Source organism: Symphodus melops (assembly GCF_947650265.1).
Source record: "Symphodus melops genome assembly, chromosome: 17".
Lineage (NCBI taxonomy): Eukaryota > Metazoa > Chordata > Actinopteri > Labriformes > Labridae > Symphodus > Symphodus melops.
In genome coordinates, this window is record NC_136707.1 from 16344653 (window position 1) to 16360727 (window position 16075).

General features: G+C 42.5%; 1 protein-coding gene across 3 annotated transcripts in view; it reads right to left on the bottom strand.

Moving 5' to 3' along the window:
• The window catches only part of dock6 (dedicator of cytokinesis 6), a 34417-nt gene that overhangs the window by 1204 nt on the left and 17138 nt on the right, over positions 1 to 16075 (bottom strand). The window contains exons 23-49 of one of the 3 annotated variants that reach the window (XM_079365924.1): positions 15366 to 15467; positions 14919 to 15005; positions 14289 to 14384; positions 13997 to 14137; positions 12470 to 12583; positions 12194 to 12364; positions 11961 to 12100; positions 10613 to 10782; positions 10345 to 10496; positions 9894 to 10076; positions 9443 to 9569; positions 9257 to 9341; positions 9064 to 9160; positions 8833 to 8967; positions 6498 to 6650; positions 6191 to 6349; positions 5996 to 6096; positions 5718 to 5910; positions 3806 to 3949; positions 3584 to 3715; positions 3478 to 3492; positions 2909 to 3034; positions 2700 to 2789; positions 2293 to 2529; positions 2060 to 2203; positions 985 to 1091; positions 717 to 893 (exon numbers count right to left, since the gene is read on the bottom strand). In XM_079365924.1, the coding sequence (XP_079222050.1) occupies positions 717 to 893; positions 985 to 1091; positions 2060 to 2203; positions 2293 to 2529; positions 2700 to 2789; positions 2909 to 3034; positions 3478 to 3492; positions 3584 to 3715; positions 3806 to 3949; positions 5718 to 5910; positions 5996 to 6096; positions 6191 to 6349; positions 6498 to 6650; positions 8833 to 8967; positions 9064 to 9160; positions 9257 to 9341; positions 9443 to 9569; positions 9894 to 10076; positions 10345 to 10496; positions 10613 to 10782; positions 11961 to 12100; positions 12194 to 12364; positions 12470 to 12583; positions 13997 to 14137; positions 14289 to 14384; positions 14919 to 15005; positions 15366 to 15467 (3578 nt within the window). The remainder of the gene's footprint in view (positions 1 to 716; positions 894 to 984; positions 1092 to 2059; positions 2204 to 2292; positions 2530 to 2699; positions 2790 to 2908; positions 3035 to 3477; positions 3493 to 3583; positions 3716 to 3805; positions 3950 to 5717; positions 5911 to 5995; positions 6097 to 6190; positions 6350 to 6497; positions 6651 to 8832; positions 8968 to 9063; positions 9161 to 9256; positions 9342 to 9442; positions 9570 to 9893; positions 10077 to 10344; positions 10497 to 10612; positions 10783 to 11960; positions 12101 to 12193; positions 12365 to 12469; positions 12584 to 13996; positions 14138 to 14288; positions 14385 to 14918; positions 15006 to 15365; positions 15468 to 16075) is intronic. The other 2 variants (XM_079365926.1, XM_079365925.1) reach the window with 2 other exon arrangements.

A 16075-nucleotide genomic window follows, 5' to 3' on the forward strand; every position in this document is an offset into this window, starting at 1 on the left:
CAGCAGGTATAATGTATATATCACAGGATTACAGTATTAAATGAGATTGAGACCACCCTTCTCCCTCTGTAAGAAGCGGATTGGATGTGATATGTAACCTGTGTTTGTGCGTGACAGCAGAGAAAGAGGCTTTAGAGCTCAGCAGCTTCAGACTGAATATGTGTGGTGGAAAGTTTCTTCTCTTCAACAGAGCTGCTGCTAAAAACTCCACACGTCCTGATGTGACTCTCACAACCAAAGCGTCTCCACAGAAAAGTAAGTGCTTTCATCATAAAATGTGTTGGTGATTTCAGCTTCAACTGTGCAACAATTAACAGAGATTTTCAATGACACTGTTTTTAGTCTTTAAAGCGCTCCTCTCATCCCGACTCACAGCCCGCTTCTTTGAATCATCTTGGACTTGATGCACCCGTGGCAACAATTCACTTAAATCGAAATTGTGAAAATGTTGCAGTGGTTAGACATCATTGCAGGGAAGCGTAACGTTTGTCAATATTGATGCAAGTTCAAGCAATCAAAATTTTGCATATTCTCTAGAGTGTAAAAACGTCACATCATCAGGAGTAACTTACTTTAGAATCATTCAGTTCAGTTTATTGCAGTCTCTTGAGTCTGATCAAAGTTAAGTTTGAAGTAGCTCTTCTGGTGCATCATGATTGCACTGTGTGTATTTCTGCGTGCAGGTGTGTGTACTCGTGTTTCGTGTCTTAGATCACCGTTGTGGTTGCGTGGTCGTCGGTGCAGGCAGGGTTCTGTACAGCTGGGGGATCTTGCGGTTAATGAGAGGACCCAGAGCTTCTTTCAGTTTGTTGTAGTTCCTCTCCAGCTCTCTGTGGTACTCCTTCTGATCTGGTCCGATCAGGGTTTTATTCCGTCTCAGGGCGTCCTCGCACCTGCGTGTAAAATGACACAGTGGGCTTTAGAGGGTTTTGTCTTATTTGTTCCACAACAGTCTACATCTGGATTTTTAGAGAGTGTAATCACCGCTTCGTGAAATCTTTAAAACACAGGCGCAGTTTGTTGTGATGGCGAAACAGCTTTGGGTCATCGGGAATGTCAGACAGAAAGACCTGCGCCACCTCAAGAGGACCCTGTGACAGGAGAGGGAAACTGTTTTATACCTGCTGAGGAATCACATCTTAAAAACCTGAGCAGGACATCTGAGCCCTTTGTGGTGGTTACTTAAAGAGGACATATTATACCCTTTTTTTACCCTTTCAAACAATCCCCTGTGCTCTAAGTGAAACATCTGTGATGTGATTTGGTCCAAACATAAGATAAATCAAGCACCAGAGGAGGCTTGTGAGCCTGTAGAAACCAGCTCTCTTAGAACGCTCCGTTTTGGTGTGTGTGTCTTTAAATGCAATGAGACCCCCCTTGAGTTTTCCCGATAGACATCACTCCTCTGTGGAGACACTAAAAATGGCGACCTGAACAAAATCTTTACTGGAGGTGGAGTCCATGGGAGGAGACACCAGGGGAGGGTGTTTTCTCACTTGAATCTAACTTGTAATGTCACAAACTGAGAACATTTGAAACAGAGCAGCTTTCTCTGTGGGTCGATGGACACTCAGGTTAGCCAAATAAATGTTCAAAAATAACTCTAAAAAGGGGATTTTTCATGATATGCCCCCTTTAATTAAATGAAGTAATTCACTGGACAGCTTGGAGAGTCACAACAGCTCTTCCTGATATGTGCAAGGATGTTTGGGAAAACTTGTCGTTCACTCCAAGCTCCTAGACATCACAGATTGGTCCAGGTATGTCAATGTGACACGACCCTGATAATGATAGCATCTTATATATGCAGAGCCTTTGGATGTGTCCAGCAGTGAGCAGCACACTGAACCAGAAGTGATGTTGAATCATGTCTCCTGCAGTATTCATCTGATGTATAAACATTCACCAACATGAGCCATCTGAGTCTAAGGAGTCTTGCTGAGTGGAGTCAAGTCTTGATAATTTCCTCAACACCCTTTTAGACGGGACGACTATCCTATGGGGTTTGTGGCTTTTGACAATAAGAAGTGGGATCATCAAATGTAAGTATTAACAGCACCTGGTTGACCGTGGTGCCCACACAGCCCTGCAGGACCATCTGCAGCATCTTAGAGTCCGCAGGGTCTTGGTTTGTAGCAAAGGCAAGCTCCTGAGTTTTCTTCTGCATGTCCTCAATGGCTACCTCCATGGGGACAAGAATGATCTAGAGCACCAAAGACAACAAAAGAAACAGTTCAGTTTCTCCCCTCCTATTCACTCCATTCATGTAACGACTGATTGGAAGACACCCACCTCCTCTTTGTGGATCACATTTATGCGCGTCTTGATGTAAGGGAAGGCGTGAGACGTCGTCAGGATGGTTTTGCGTTTGTACTGCTCGTTCAGGTCGCCGTGTGCTCGGCCGTCCAGCGTGAAGGGAGTGCAGTACATAAATGTACGCAGGTTGTAGTTCTTGTCAAAGTAGGTGATCCGTTCCTTTAGTTCGTACGTGTCAAAGAAGGGTTCCACGTATGTGATCTGGAGGTACGCCTGAGCAAGAACAAATAGTTTCATCTTTTGGTTAAATCGACACTAAATGAAAAACTAATTACCCGTCCTGTGAAAGCCTGGGAATTCCCAAGATTCCTTGCAGTCGATGGCAAATATTCCCTGTGCATAAAATTAGTCACACAGTGTACTGTGTGTAATGATCTTGTTACCTTGTTCGGATCCATTTTGTTTTTGTCTACCGGGTTTGAATCTTTGATTATTTCAACCACATCATCCCCAAATCTCTCGGAGTAAAACTCCTGTGAAACAAACAAAAAAAAAACAGGTTGAGAGTGGAAAAGGGTTAGGGTTAGTGTTTCTCATCGATACGGTAACCAACGACACTTGTTCGAGCATTGATGAGTAAATGCTAACATGCCTCTAGTCTGTGGGAGATCTCGGCTAATTTGGTGATCGACGGCTCCTTGTAGACGAATTCTTGTTCATCGAGGTCTCCGAACCGGCAGCCGTAGAAACCCACCCGGAAATAAGTCCCAAACATTCTCTAATCACTGAAGGGAGGACATAAAGAGTGCAGACAATTTAAACTTAAAGTTATAGAGAACACAATACACGTTGATCTTCCAACAGCAAAAGATACATTAAAAAGATGTAGAAAAACATTTTGTCTCAAAATTATGTGACTCTTCATTAGCTTGTATTTCCTGTCTCTGTCTTTCTTATCAGTGCAAAAGCTAAGACTACTTTACAGATATACAGGTTCAGCTGATGAAAAACCTGAAGTCATAATAAACAGAAAAAGGTGCCAAGTATGTCCATTTTTATGAACAGGATTAAGGACATGAGTTTGTCAAAATTGAAATCACTCACCGGTGAAATGTCGGTCATTCAGTACGGGAGAGGAGAAAAAGAAAGAATGTCAGTGACAAAATAAAACAAATGTGTTCAATTTATTTTAGCCTGAAGAATAAGAGATGGACTCATTACCTCCCATCCTGAGCTCTAGAGGAGACAAAAAAAAGAAAAGACGTATTAAAGAAGAAAGATCAGACAAACAGCCCAGTGAGGATATAAGAGCCAACTTTCCACTCACTTGGTTGTAGACTTTGTTGAAGGCATCCTGCAGCTTCCCATGGACAGTAGCTAGTTTTTTAAATTCCCTGTTGGCTTCATGGATGGGCAGAAGGATCTTGTACACGTCATTTATGGCTTCATACATGGCGGCCTGGCGTTAGAGCACGATCAAAGAACAGTTTGATTATAAGATATTACCAAATAGAGTGAGAGTTGAGCATTCTTAAACTGTGACTTGTACCATGTAAAATGAGGCAGCTGCTTGCTCCAGCAGGCCCACAAGGCCAGACTCGCTGAAGTACTTCCCGGCACAAATCCCCTCCTCCTCTGGCGACAGGATGTCATCGGACACGGCAGACTCCTCCAGTACGTTAGATGAAACATTCTGGTGAAAAAATAAAAATAAAGTTTACTTTTAGGGACGACATCGAGTCTTGTTGCTCTTTGGTATCATGGTGGGCTTTAAAACAACCTCAGCTCTCCTCGTCACACATGCACTCCTAAGAAAGACTGGCGTACATAAGGCCCTGCAGAGATCCAAGATGGTGGACGATGTGACCGTTCCGTCACCATGACAGGTTTTTTTTGTTAAGAAGAGAGAATAAGGCAGCTTTATTTTATGTGTGAAAGTTGCACTGTAGTGCACCGAGTGTCTGATCTAAACGTCATCACCCAGACCTGCTCGCTTGTAGTGAATTTCATGAATTTAGACTTTAGGTTGAATTAGAATTTAGACTTTAGTCGCGGGAGCTGGCAGGAAATAGTCCAGCTGAAGTTAGACTAAAAAGTTTGGCTGTTTGCAGCTCACCATGTTTCGTACATTTATTTATTTTAACAAGGTTGATACCACTGAAATTGAGAAAACCTCTTTTTCAAGGGAGACCTGGCCAAGACAGTCAGCAGTAAAAATACACAAAGGGTGACGAGGTACGATTTACAAAACATTTAGTATTGTAATGAGACCATGTATGAGTCAAATCTGAGAGTCAGTAGTTCAAGCAGTCGAGCTAAAAACATTCTAGAGAATCTGCTTCTAGGTCTGTCATTTTAGATTTAAAAACATTCAAGGACACCAGCTCCTTAAGTTTTAAGTCTTTCTGCAACAGATTCCAGGCTGAGGGTGCAGAATACTCAACAGCCCATTTTCCCAATTTCTGTTTGAGCGTTTGGGACAGAGAGCATAAAAAGGTCTTGAGAGCGCAAAGAATACTTTTTTTTGCATGATATGAACACAGAGATAGTGAGGACACAGAATAAGAATTGTCTCATATATAAAGGTGTCAGAGCATGCGGGTCGCCAGAGCGGGCCATCGAACCTGAGTGTACAAGTCACAGTGATGAGTCAGAGCTTTCCAGTTTGTAATGAACCTCGACAATGTGTAGACACTGAGCATGTACGAAAGATCGCCACAGTCCAACGTGTGTGAAAACACGCCAATGCTGCTGCTTCTGTGTATTCTTTGAAAGAGAGAGAGAGTAGCGTAAATTCCGGACTATAAGCCGCTACTTTTTGGTCACGGTTTGAACACTGCGGCTTTTACAACGATGCGGCTTATTTATGGATTTTTCTTGCGGGACAATGAGCTTGTGCCGCAAAAACATTTGACTTCGTCACATCGGATCTTAATATCAGTCATTTTGCGATTCATGCACGCACCCTCATCATGGAAAACACATGGAGAAAGGCATATGATGCAGCTTTCAAGTTAAAGGCGATCGACCTGGCTGTCAAAGAAGGAAATAGAGCTGCTGCACGTAAAGTTGACACTGACAGCGACAACGAAAAAGAGACTGAGGAAGTGAGTGATGAAGTCATTCTGAGGCAGTGAATGGATGGACTTTTTCTTGTGAAATGTATTACGGTAATCTTTTTCATCAGCCGTGTTACAGACACTGTTTGATAAAGGATTTACAGTAGGCTTCATATTTGCGGATGTTACCGGTAGTACGTATTTAATTAAAAGTTAAAACAATGTTTTTGTGTCACGTCTTTCTGTGTAAATAGCTCTTGTTACAACGTGGACACCTGCGGCTTATAATCAAGTGCGGCTTATATATGTACAAATACATTTATTTACTTATTTTTAGCCGGTGCGGCTTATATCCAGGTGCGCTCAATAGTCCGGAATTTATGGTAAATACTTTGTACTGACCTGGAAGGTGACACAACCAATTGGCAGGTAGCGGCAGTCCTCGAGCATGTTGAGGTATTCAGCTACCAGAGCTGCACTATGGACCAGACAGTGGGCAGCTTCAGCGTGGTTCCCTCGCTCACTGTGTTTTCCTGCCATGTTCTGGAGCCACGTCAGACGTAAGTCAGGGGAGTTCTGGTAGCCCTTTGCGATCCTGGAAGAAAAAAAAAGTGGATATTAGATATTGAAGTGGTGAACTTAAATACGGGCTGCTTCCTGATCAATGTGCACCCTCGTACCTATACATGAGGTCGATGAGCATCTCTGGATCTTGCTGATGCTCTTTCATCTTGACAGTGTCCGTAAGAATCATGTGCAGGTTGAACACCAGATCTTGAACCTGCAGTTTTAAAAGTGCAACACAGCAGGTTATTGAAGTCTCATTCCTTGTACATGTAGCAACGTGCATCTTTTTACTGAGGCTGATAGCGCACCTGCTCAGGGAAGGGCGTGTCACGCAGCTCCAGGTCCTCTTCAGCATAGGTCAGAATGGTCTTGAGTGAGTGACGGAGATGATCCTCATTGAAATTTTGGGACATTCCCACCAAGGACGAGAGGGACATGGTGACCTGCATCTTCACTCGAGCAAAGTTCTGGTCATGGAGCAATAAAAGGAGAGATTTTGATTAACATGAATGCAGCGTGCTTGTTTAAACATCCTGTCTTTAGCAGTTTATCTTCTGGTTTATCCCTGTGTAAAAACAAGACTTTTAAAAAAGAAAAGAAAACACAACAACTTACATTTCCAATCTCAAAGTTCTGCCTCATGAGCAGATACAGAGAGGCAGAGGCGTGACTTCTGACAGAGCCAACGCTGCTGCTGCAGTGTCGCAGGAGACGCAGGCACAGGTCTGCACAAAGCTCTGTGTCCTCTTCAAACAGCATCTCTGGAAACTAGTATACACAAGAAAAACACAGTTTCACTTCATACTGCTTTCTGCTTGGATAGATATCAGTTACTTTATGTGTGTATCATTTATTTGTATAAACACAGCAGAAGAGTCAAGAATGAAGACATTATTATATTATATTTATTTATTATAATTACTGCAAGTGAAAAGTTTCTCTAACATAAAGGAGTGTTAGAGACAATGATTAAAAAACAGTTAAATGATATGTGCATTCATTAAAGGGATACTTCACCCATTTACATGACGCTGTGTATCATTAGAAACATGGTAGTAGCGTTGAATGGTGTTGAAAAGTCCAGCCCTCATTTTGCCTGGAAGTTTTCTTCATGTGATGCAATATGACGCTTTTTGCATCACATGAAGAAAACTTTCAAGCAAAGAAAAACATTTTTCTCGTCTCAGGGCAAAATGAGTGTTGGATTCACGACCATTCAACACTACTACCATGTTTCTAATGATACACAGCTTCATGTAAATGGGTGAAGTATCCCTTTAAGCTGCATTCAATAAAAAAACATGTTCATAGAGTACAACAGCTTCCTGTCAGGTGTCTCTGCATTTATCTTAGGCTAAAAACTCCTGTTCCTTTATCTGGAGTGAAAATGCTTCTAACTTTTTCCTTTTTGTTGTTTTTGATCACGAGTGTCATTTTGAAGCTGCATCATCAGCCTGCAGTCACAGTTGCTGGTGCTCACTCTTTAACTTTAATATATGACTCTTTTAATTAAGAGAGCACTCGACAAGTTGTATCTACTGAACAATATCCCACCGTGTCCTGTAAATGAATGACCTCGTGAGGATTGAAAAGATGTGAAAAACCTGCACAGGCCAGCCTGGTCGCCGTCTTTCCTAGCACACTGAGTAATCAGCTGTCAATGCACAATGAATAGGGAGGTTATATTAATTGTGTCAGTGCATTGATGGTGAATTATACACTAAAGAAGCATGCGTGTCAGCATTTTAGTTTATTGGTCGCACCAGTGTAAACGACCAAGCCAACTTTTAAGATGAAAAACAGTTATTAAAAGTGTCTTAAACACCAGATTTTACAGTACCGTAAATTCTGGACTATTGAGCGCACCTGGATATAAGCCGCACCGGCTAAAAATAGGTAAAAAAATGTATTTGTAGATATATAAGCCGCACTTGATTATAAGCCGCAGGTGTCCACGTTATAACAAGAGCTATTTACACAGAAAGACGTGACACAAAAACATTGTTTTAACTTTTAATTAAATACGTACTAACATCCGCAAATATGAAGCCTACTGTAAATCCTTTATCAAACAGTGTCTGTAACACGGCTGATGAAAAAGATTACCGTAATATATTTCACAGGGAAAAAGTCCATCCATTCACTGCCTCAGAATGACTTCATTACTCACTTCCTCAGTCTCTTTTTCGTTGTCGCTGTCAGTGTCAACTTAACGTGCAGCAGCTCTATTTCCTTCTTTGACAGCCAGGTCGATCGCCTTTAACTTGAAAGCTGCATCATATGTATTTCTCCGTGTGTTTTCCATGATGAGGGTGCGTGCATAAAGCGCAAAATGACTGATATTAAGATCCGATGTGACGAAGTCAAATGTTTTTGCGGCACAAGCTCATTGTCCCGCAAGAAAAATCCATAAATAAGCTGCATCGTTGTAAAAGCCGCAGTGTTAAAAACCGCGACAAAAAGTAGCGGCTTATAGTCCGAAATTTACGGTATATTAAATTAAAGTGGAACACCATCGACCTAATTCATTCAAGTTTATAATGTGAATTTGCGTAAACATAGAGGAGGCTCAGGGATTTATTAAAAAAGACAGAGACAAACCTTAAAGACGTCTTTTTTTGTCCATTCGTGGTCAACTAAAGCAAATGTACGTTTCTGTCTTCACTCGGGCTCCTTAGTGGATCCTGGCACCGTCTGATATCTGGCCTAGTTCATCCACACTAAACACTTCACTCGACATCGACTCCATTTACAAACCTCACATCTTGTAATGTCAGTTTTACGTTACATAATTTATTATTTAATAAAGATGTCATGTCGGAGTCATCCACTGTTTATCTGATGAAAAATGGTCTTGTGTAAAACCTCCATCTAATACCACTCCTCTTGATACCACTCACTGCTTAATGTCCAAAATGGAGAAATAAAAGAAGACATCACACTGGTTCACCTTATAGACCAGCGCTCTCTGTGTAGTGAAGCAGTGCTGCAGGAAGAGGGCGCTCTGGTTCCCTGCCATGCTGTGGAGGAGCACTCTCAGGACTCCACCGAGGACACTCTCCTTCAGCTCTGATGCCACTACAGTCTGAAAACACAAAAAAGTTAATTCACGCTTAAAATAGACAGGAGCAGTCGGAGAAAGGCTCGACATCTAACACGGTGATTTATATAAATTCTTCACCTTGACGACGATCTCCAGAGTGTCCAGAACAATCAGAGAGGCTTCAGTGGCTAAGTTTCCATCCACCACAGACTCCTGCTCCATCTCTGCCTTAGTCCTGAAGGAAGTCATATTTCATACTCATCAGCGTGACTGTTCCCATGTTCTTGACTAAACTTTGTGAACACGACTGCATTAAAAACTAAATCCGTACTTGTCGACTCTGTCTGTATTTTGCCTCCAGTGAGTGACGTTCTTCCTCCACCTCACATTCTCCTGGCTGCCATAGGGACTCCTTTCTGGAATAGTCAACGTATTAAACACGTAAACAACTTAGAAGAAGCTCAAATCAAATTATTTCTTCCACTGACACACAGTACTTTTGTCTCATGCTCCTCACCTCTGTGGCGGCGGACCATCTCCTGACGTGCTCCAATAGTTCCCAGGATGGCCTCCTCCAACCGCGCCTTCATGTCCTGGGACTTTTTAAAAGTCAGACTGTTGATCCTCTCTAAAGATTTCTTCCCCTGCAAACGACGTCAACAATCAGAGGACAAAGACGAGAACAAAACATATGAGAACAAAAAAAAAACATGTCAAACTACAAAAACCTTTTTGACTGAAGAAAAAAAAAAAAAAACCCAGAGATGAAGCTGGATTCAAAACAAACACTCAACAGTGCAGGAAATAAAAGGGCATGATGAAAACCTCGAGAAGAAAAACACAGTATGCTTCTCAAGAGAAAAATATCATTGTCATCATGCACTGTAGCTTTTGCATTGCGGAACAAAGAACGTGTTAACCAGGAGTCTTTTCTCACAGGGTATGTTTGTGATGAATTGTTGTTGTACCTTGTATTCAAAACAGGAGATACAGAGGTGCAGCAGATCCAGCAGGCGGTTGATTTGCAGTACAGACAAGTCAGACAGCCAGCGCTCCAGGAGGGCAGCATCGGCGTTCTTGAGCACCCAGAGGAAACACACCAGCAGAGTGCGGCTGCACTCAGCAGACAGCGAGCTGGGCTGGCGCCCGGCCTGGTGAGGACAAACGCACAAACTCAGTGGGAGCCATTCAATCTGCTTCGGTGCAAAGTGCCACCTGCAGGCTCAGAGGAGAAGTTGTACTTATTTTAAAAACATTTGCATTTCTCTCCTTTTGGTTCTTTTTCTCGGTTTCTGTGAAGTAACAGACGGGGTGGGCTGATCGCCTGTCAGACTGAGGCAGCGGCCTCCCACACAGAAGTGGATCTGTGAACCGTCAGTCTGCGAGGGGAACCGCCTGACCTCTGCTGCTAACACTCACCACTGTAGGTAGGGCGAACTGGTTGGCTTTGGCATGTGGTAAAGGGGAGCCAGCTATTGCCATGGCAACAGACTGATTGATAATGTTGCCACTGTCTGTGTCAGCATCGTCGGCGTGGGCTGAGGCATGGCGGACCCTAGCAGGCGAGGAGTCTGCAAAGAAATGAGAAAAGCTCTCTCAGGTGCTACAAAACAAATCAAGCAAACGTGCGTAGGCGAGAGGATGCAAAGAACAATACTCGACTGTGTTTAGAATGTGTTCTGCTTACCAGAGAAGTCGTGCAGCTGATGCAATGTCTCCATGACGATGGGGACCAGGGGCAAGTAGAGCTGAGCAACGTGGGCTCTGACCTGGGGGTCAGCGTAGCGGGGGTCTGCATCATGGCTGCACAGCAGGGAGTGCACTGCACTAATGGCTTTTTTATGAAGGAAGAAAACCCTGCAGGTACAAATGAAGAACAGAAATACTGTAAGTGTTTTTTATAGGTAAGGCTGTTACCTTGACACATGCCTTCCGCTTTAACTTCTGCTGTAGAAAAACAACAAATGGACTGAAATCCTCCACCAGCAGCTCTGGATGCTGTTGAATGCTCCGTTAGGAGACTTCCTGTCTGAGTCAGACAGCTATCAGCCTGTTGGTTTCAGGTGACAACAGTCAGAAATGTATCATCAAATAGCTAACAGCCTGCTGCGTACTGTGTACAGAGAGCTGTGTTGGGTTACTTCAGTTTCAATGTGCACATACAAAGCCCTCTTACAGGCTTCTCTGTTGATCTGCTAACAAATACAGTTGTTGATGGAGCTCTTCATCTTACAGTCAACAGATTTTTTCTATAGACTCTAGTTTACTTTAATTAGAATTTTAAACTCTAAAGAAACCTCGCCATTCTGATTTTATTTTAAGAAAAAAGGTGGGATCAAATCCATCGAGGTCAGAAGTGCAATTATTGTCAAAGATCCACCTCGTTAGCCGCGGTGCTAGCGTAAGCTAGTTTGTATTGGATTTCTTACTTCTGATGGTCTCACGCCATAGCAACCTGGGTGTAAAAGCCCTTTGAGGAGTCAGAAGACTAGAAAAGCAAGATACGGTCAAGTCCATTTACCATTTAGTGTTCAGTAAGTGGAAGCTTGACCTGATGTATTCAGTGTGCAGCGTCGACCGAACTAAAGTGAAGCACTTCAGGAGAAACTCAAAAGCCCGAGCTCAAGTTAAAATGACAGCACAGAGTTCTGCTCGGCATCACTTTACTGCTCTTAATGGACATGAAAGAGAACAAGATCTAGGATCTGTTTGACAAGACTTGAGTGAAAAATGTAGTTAACCGGATTAAGTCCACAAATTGTATTCATATTAAAGTTTGAAGTAAGTTCTGCATAAATGAATGTCAGTTTGAGGTTCTCCTCTGAATCTACAGTACTGTAACAGTACAAATAGAAAAGCCGCTTTAACACATTCCATAGAACTTTTTAACATCAAATAAAAATGTATAATAAAGTGCAGCACAGACTGGAGTGGATGCTGAAACACGACGCCCTTTGTAACAATCTGGTTTTGAATTGAATCAAATCGGATTGGGAGACATTAAAAGAGTCAGCACTCTGGTCATAAGGGCTTACCCCTCTCCATCAGGCTCAAGGATGAGCGACAGCTCAGTGAGCAGCAGGCCTGACAGGAAGTGCTGCTGGCGGAACGGGACGGAGAGCTCAAACATGGTGGCCACTCCCTGGTCCTGCACCATGTTGGAAAACGCTGAACTCTGTGTGTACAAGGAAAAGTTAGGAGGATGAGGATAAGACAGGAGGAGAATATTAGGAGCTGTTATATTGTATTTTCAAGCCTGCTCTGGTACCTGTGAGGTGGTGGAGGAGGTGGAAGGCGACGGGGAAGCTGGAGGACTGAGAGTGGCGCACGGCAGGTTGAGGACGACGTAGTGCTCATGGCTGCAGACGATGCGTGTGAAATCCATCCTCAGGGCGTTGAGAGAGCTGGGGTTCTGTGCTGTGTGAAGCTTGTTAGCAATCTGTTCGACACACACACACACACGTTTTTAAAAAAAAATTATTATTAATGGTAAAAAGAAATGGGATAAAAGTCGTTTCATACACCAACGGGAGTGAGTAGGCACCTGTTTGTAGTAAGTGCGGACGAGATTAAACACGAAGCCCCGGTCCATGAGAGACAGCAGATCATTCAGGAAGAAGGCCAGACTGTTGTTCAAGCGCTCCACAAGCTCCACGTCCTGAGAACGAGATGACGACGGGTTAACAGAAAGAGAAGGTAAGGATACAGTGAACACAGAGGAACTACGGTACTTTTATCAGAGGGAAAACATTTTGGCTTTGCCTGATCATTGTTACCGTCAATGGGAAACAAGTCTTCAGTAATAAGCACTGACACGAAGCTTCCACAAGGGTGCGTCCTCTCACCTTTGTTGTTCACTTTGTGTACCACTGACTTTACCAGTCATCAGTAAACTGTAAGTTAATCACACTTGCAGTGCAGATGAGGTAGCTCTGATGACAATGAGACCAATCACAGAGCTGAAATAGATCACTTTAACAACAGGCGCTCTGATTAATCATTGATTTTAAAGAAAGAAAAGTAAAGAAATGAATGATTTCAGAAGAAATCCATCATACAATTAACAACAAACAGACATCTAAACTAACACAAATGCAATATTTGTAATGCTTCTTTTTTTTTTAGGAAACCTAGAAATGTTAATGTTGACAGCACTATATTGAAATGATTTTAGTTTCATTAAAAGTGTGTTGAGCTTTTGTTTTCAGTGTTGGGAAGGAGCATTGTCCTGACAAAATAAGAGCAAACTGGACAAGGTTGTTAGATTAGGCAGAAAGATACCTGGGAGACCAGTACACCCTGACTTTATCCAAGAAGATCACAGCTGAGCCTCTGCACCCCATCTGACCTGAGTATTGACTTGAGGGTGCAGGTACAGAATGACCAGGATGAGCACTAACAGAGGCCTCACATCCTTTGTACCAGGCAGTGTCCAGCTGTATGAATACAGTATGAACTTGGCATTTTATTTAACTTGCTACTGAAATCTTGTTTTTAATCATGTGATGCTTGAAAATGTTTTCATGTGCTGTCTTGTATGCGTTTGTTTGTCTTGCGTTTTTATGGTCTCGGTGCACGGACAAAAAGTTCTCATTCAATTTCAATGTATTGTGTTCATTGCAATAAAACAATCACCAATCATCATAATGCTTCTCTTCAGATCCAATTCGGGCAAAACCGTGTTGACAAATTTGCACCATCTCTTTGCTTACGTATTTGACTGATCTGATAAAAAACTGAATCATTCTTTTTTTTTGTAAACAGTCAAACATTTATATACTGTATAAAGCTCACTGGGAAACTTTGCTGTGGAAAGTGTCAACGAAGGCTGCTTCAGCAATGTGATGAAGGTCACTTCCCTTTCACACCGACCCTATGAAAGTGTTAACAAGTATTAAAAATGACTTCATGTAAATCATCCATCGTGTTGCTGATGTCAAACGCAGCTCACAGAAGCTTTAAGACATCTTTTAGAACCTCTCATCTTCTGGAAGTCAATGTTGTGTTAGTTGGAAAGTAATGGACTCAGCAGTTTACATTTTCCTTTAGTTTAGCTTCGTGGTTTATTTACCTTGTGGTATCGACCGGCAATATCTGCACTGATGGCGCACACAAGTGCAGCGATGTCGTCCACGTAACGGTCTGGGAAGCGCTGGCGCCGGGGAACGTCCAATTTGGAGGTCAGGAATAAATGATGGGCCATGCTCTTCGTCTAAAGGAGAAAAAAAATAAAACTGAGATGTTGCCTTTCCGGTCATGGTAGTGGCTCCCATATCGCGTCTGTTTCAAGGCTCTTTTTTTCTGTTATTATTCAAATGTTGACGTTTATTAAAGCAGTGTCTAAATGTACAACAAATACTTACCATCAGCTGGAAGAAAAACCAGGCCTGCTGCAGCGCTGCTTCTCTCACTGTGCTGGAGCTGACCACCCACTGTAGTGCCAGCTCTTCATGGAGCAGCTACACATGAACCAACACAGAGCTCCGTTTGTCACACATCGAGAACATGTAAGAAACCTGACAAGCTATGTATTGTAACTAATGTCTTGTGTCCTGCCTGTCTGTATACTGCTTTGATGCCTTGAATTTCCCTCGGGATCAATAAAGTATCTATCTATCTATCTATCTATCTATCTATGCTAATAAAACATTATGTATAAGCATGTTCTTAACAAAACCCATCTAAAAGATAAACATATTTGGATCGTTATTTAAATAAAAAATTTAAATTAGTATCTTATTTAAATAAAATCTCATCTTTATTTACATGACTTATCACAAATAAAAAATACTTGTAAATGTAACAATTTATTCCTGAGATCTTCAGACAACAGAAAAATCAGTAAAACTTCCATAAAAAACACAAAAGGTTAAATGTCATGAAAGGAGATGAAGGTTAATGACAGGAAGTCGGTGAATGACAGGACATCACACTGTGTTAGTTTGCTATGGAAAAGGTCACTTTCACAGTTTGTCGTGGTGGATCTCTTTTACCTTCTTGGTAATCTGCCTTGTGGGAACTGAAAACAAGGCCACGGTGTCCAGGAAGGCAGACATGCGATTGCAGCTGCGGTCGTTTGCCTGATGTGGGGGGTGGCGACGGTGGGGTGAACACACACACACAGATGAGGACAAAGTGATGTGAAAATGGGTGAACGGAAATGGAATGGGTGGCTTGAGAGCTCTCTATGAACTCTGATGGGTACGGCTGGTCAGAAATCTGATTAGCAGAAAGCTGGAGATTTTTGCCCAGCAAAAGACGACAGACGTGGTCAGTTACGCGACGGTGAAACGATGGATTGATAAGACACTGACAAAGTTTAGTTATGGAGAAAAAAAGGTGTGGCTGGTTAGAAGAAGTGGGACAGTCAGAAGCATGTATAGAGATCAGCGGATGAGGAGGTGAAGGTGTGGAAGAGAGAAAAGGGAGGGATTTGGCACCTGCTTGAGATCACAGCTGGAGTTGGGATTCCGGCGCAGCACAGATCTTGAGCCGCCAGGAGCGTAAGCAGAGTTTACCCAGGAGTGGGAGCGGTCAATGCCCTACCATAAGCCACCAGAGAAACACACGAAATGCAGCAACGGGCGAGGGCACAGTGAGTAAAGGGAAGGTAATCACCGCATTAGAGGTTTACATTGGGAAGAAAACCAGGGGAAGTCGAAACTCAAGCTGGATTCAACAAAGTAAGCAGGAGGGGAATGCACAAATAAAAAGGACTACTGCGTTTAATAAAATACAAGGAAAGGAGACACAAAACACAATTTTTCCACCGAGTAGAAAATTAACTGTTGGCACAGAGTTCTCAGAGTAAAGATTACAGAATCATTACATCAAACATGTGGTGCTACTTTGACTTTTCTTTAAAAAAAATACAAACAATTTGTAAATAAAGTGAATGTGCAAATTAAATAATAATAATAATAATAATAATAGTAATGTGGTTTTTAAAAGGGCTATATGTAACTTTCTAAAATACCGCCTTTCTAGTGACACCGCAGGCCACTAGGCGAACTGCACCAGCAACATGTTACTCCCTCTTGCCGGCATCTTCCTCGGCCGCGAAATTCACATTTTCTAGAGGAACTATCTGACCTTTTCAAAAGAAGTGAAGCCGTCTCTGGGTCAGCTTTTATCCCTTAAAACCGATCGA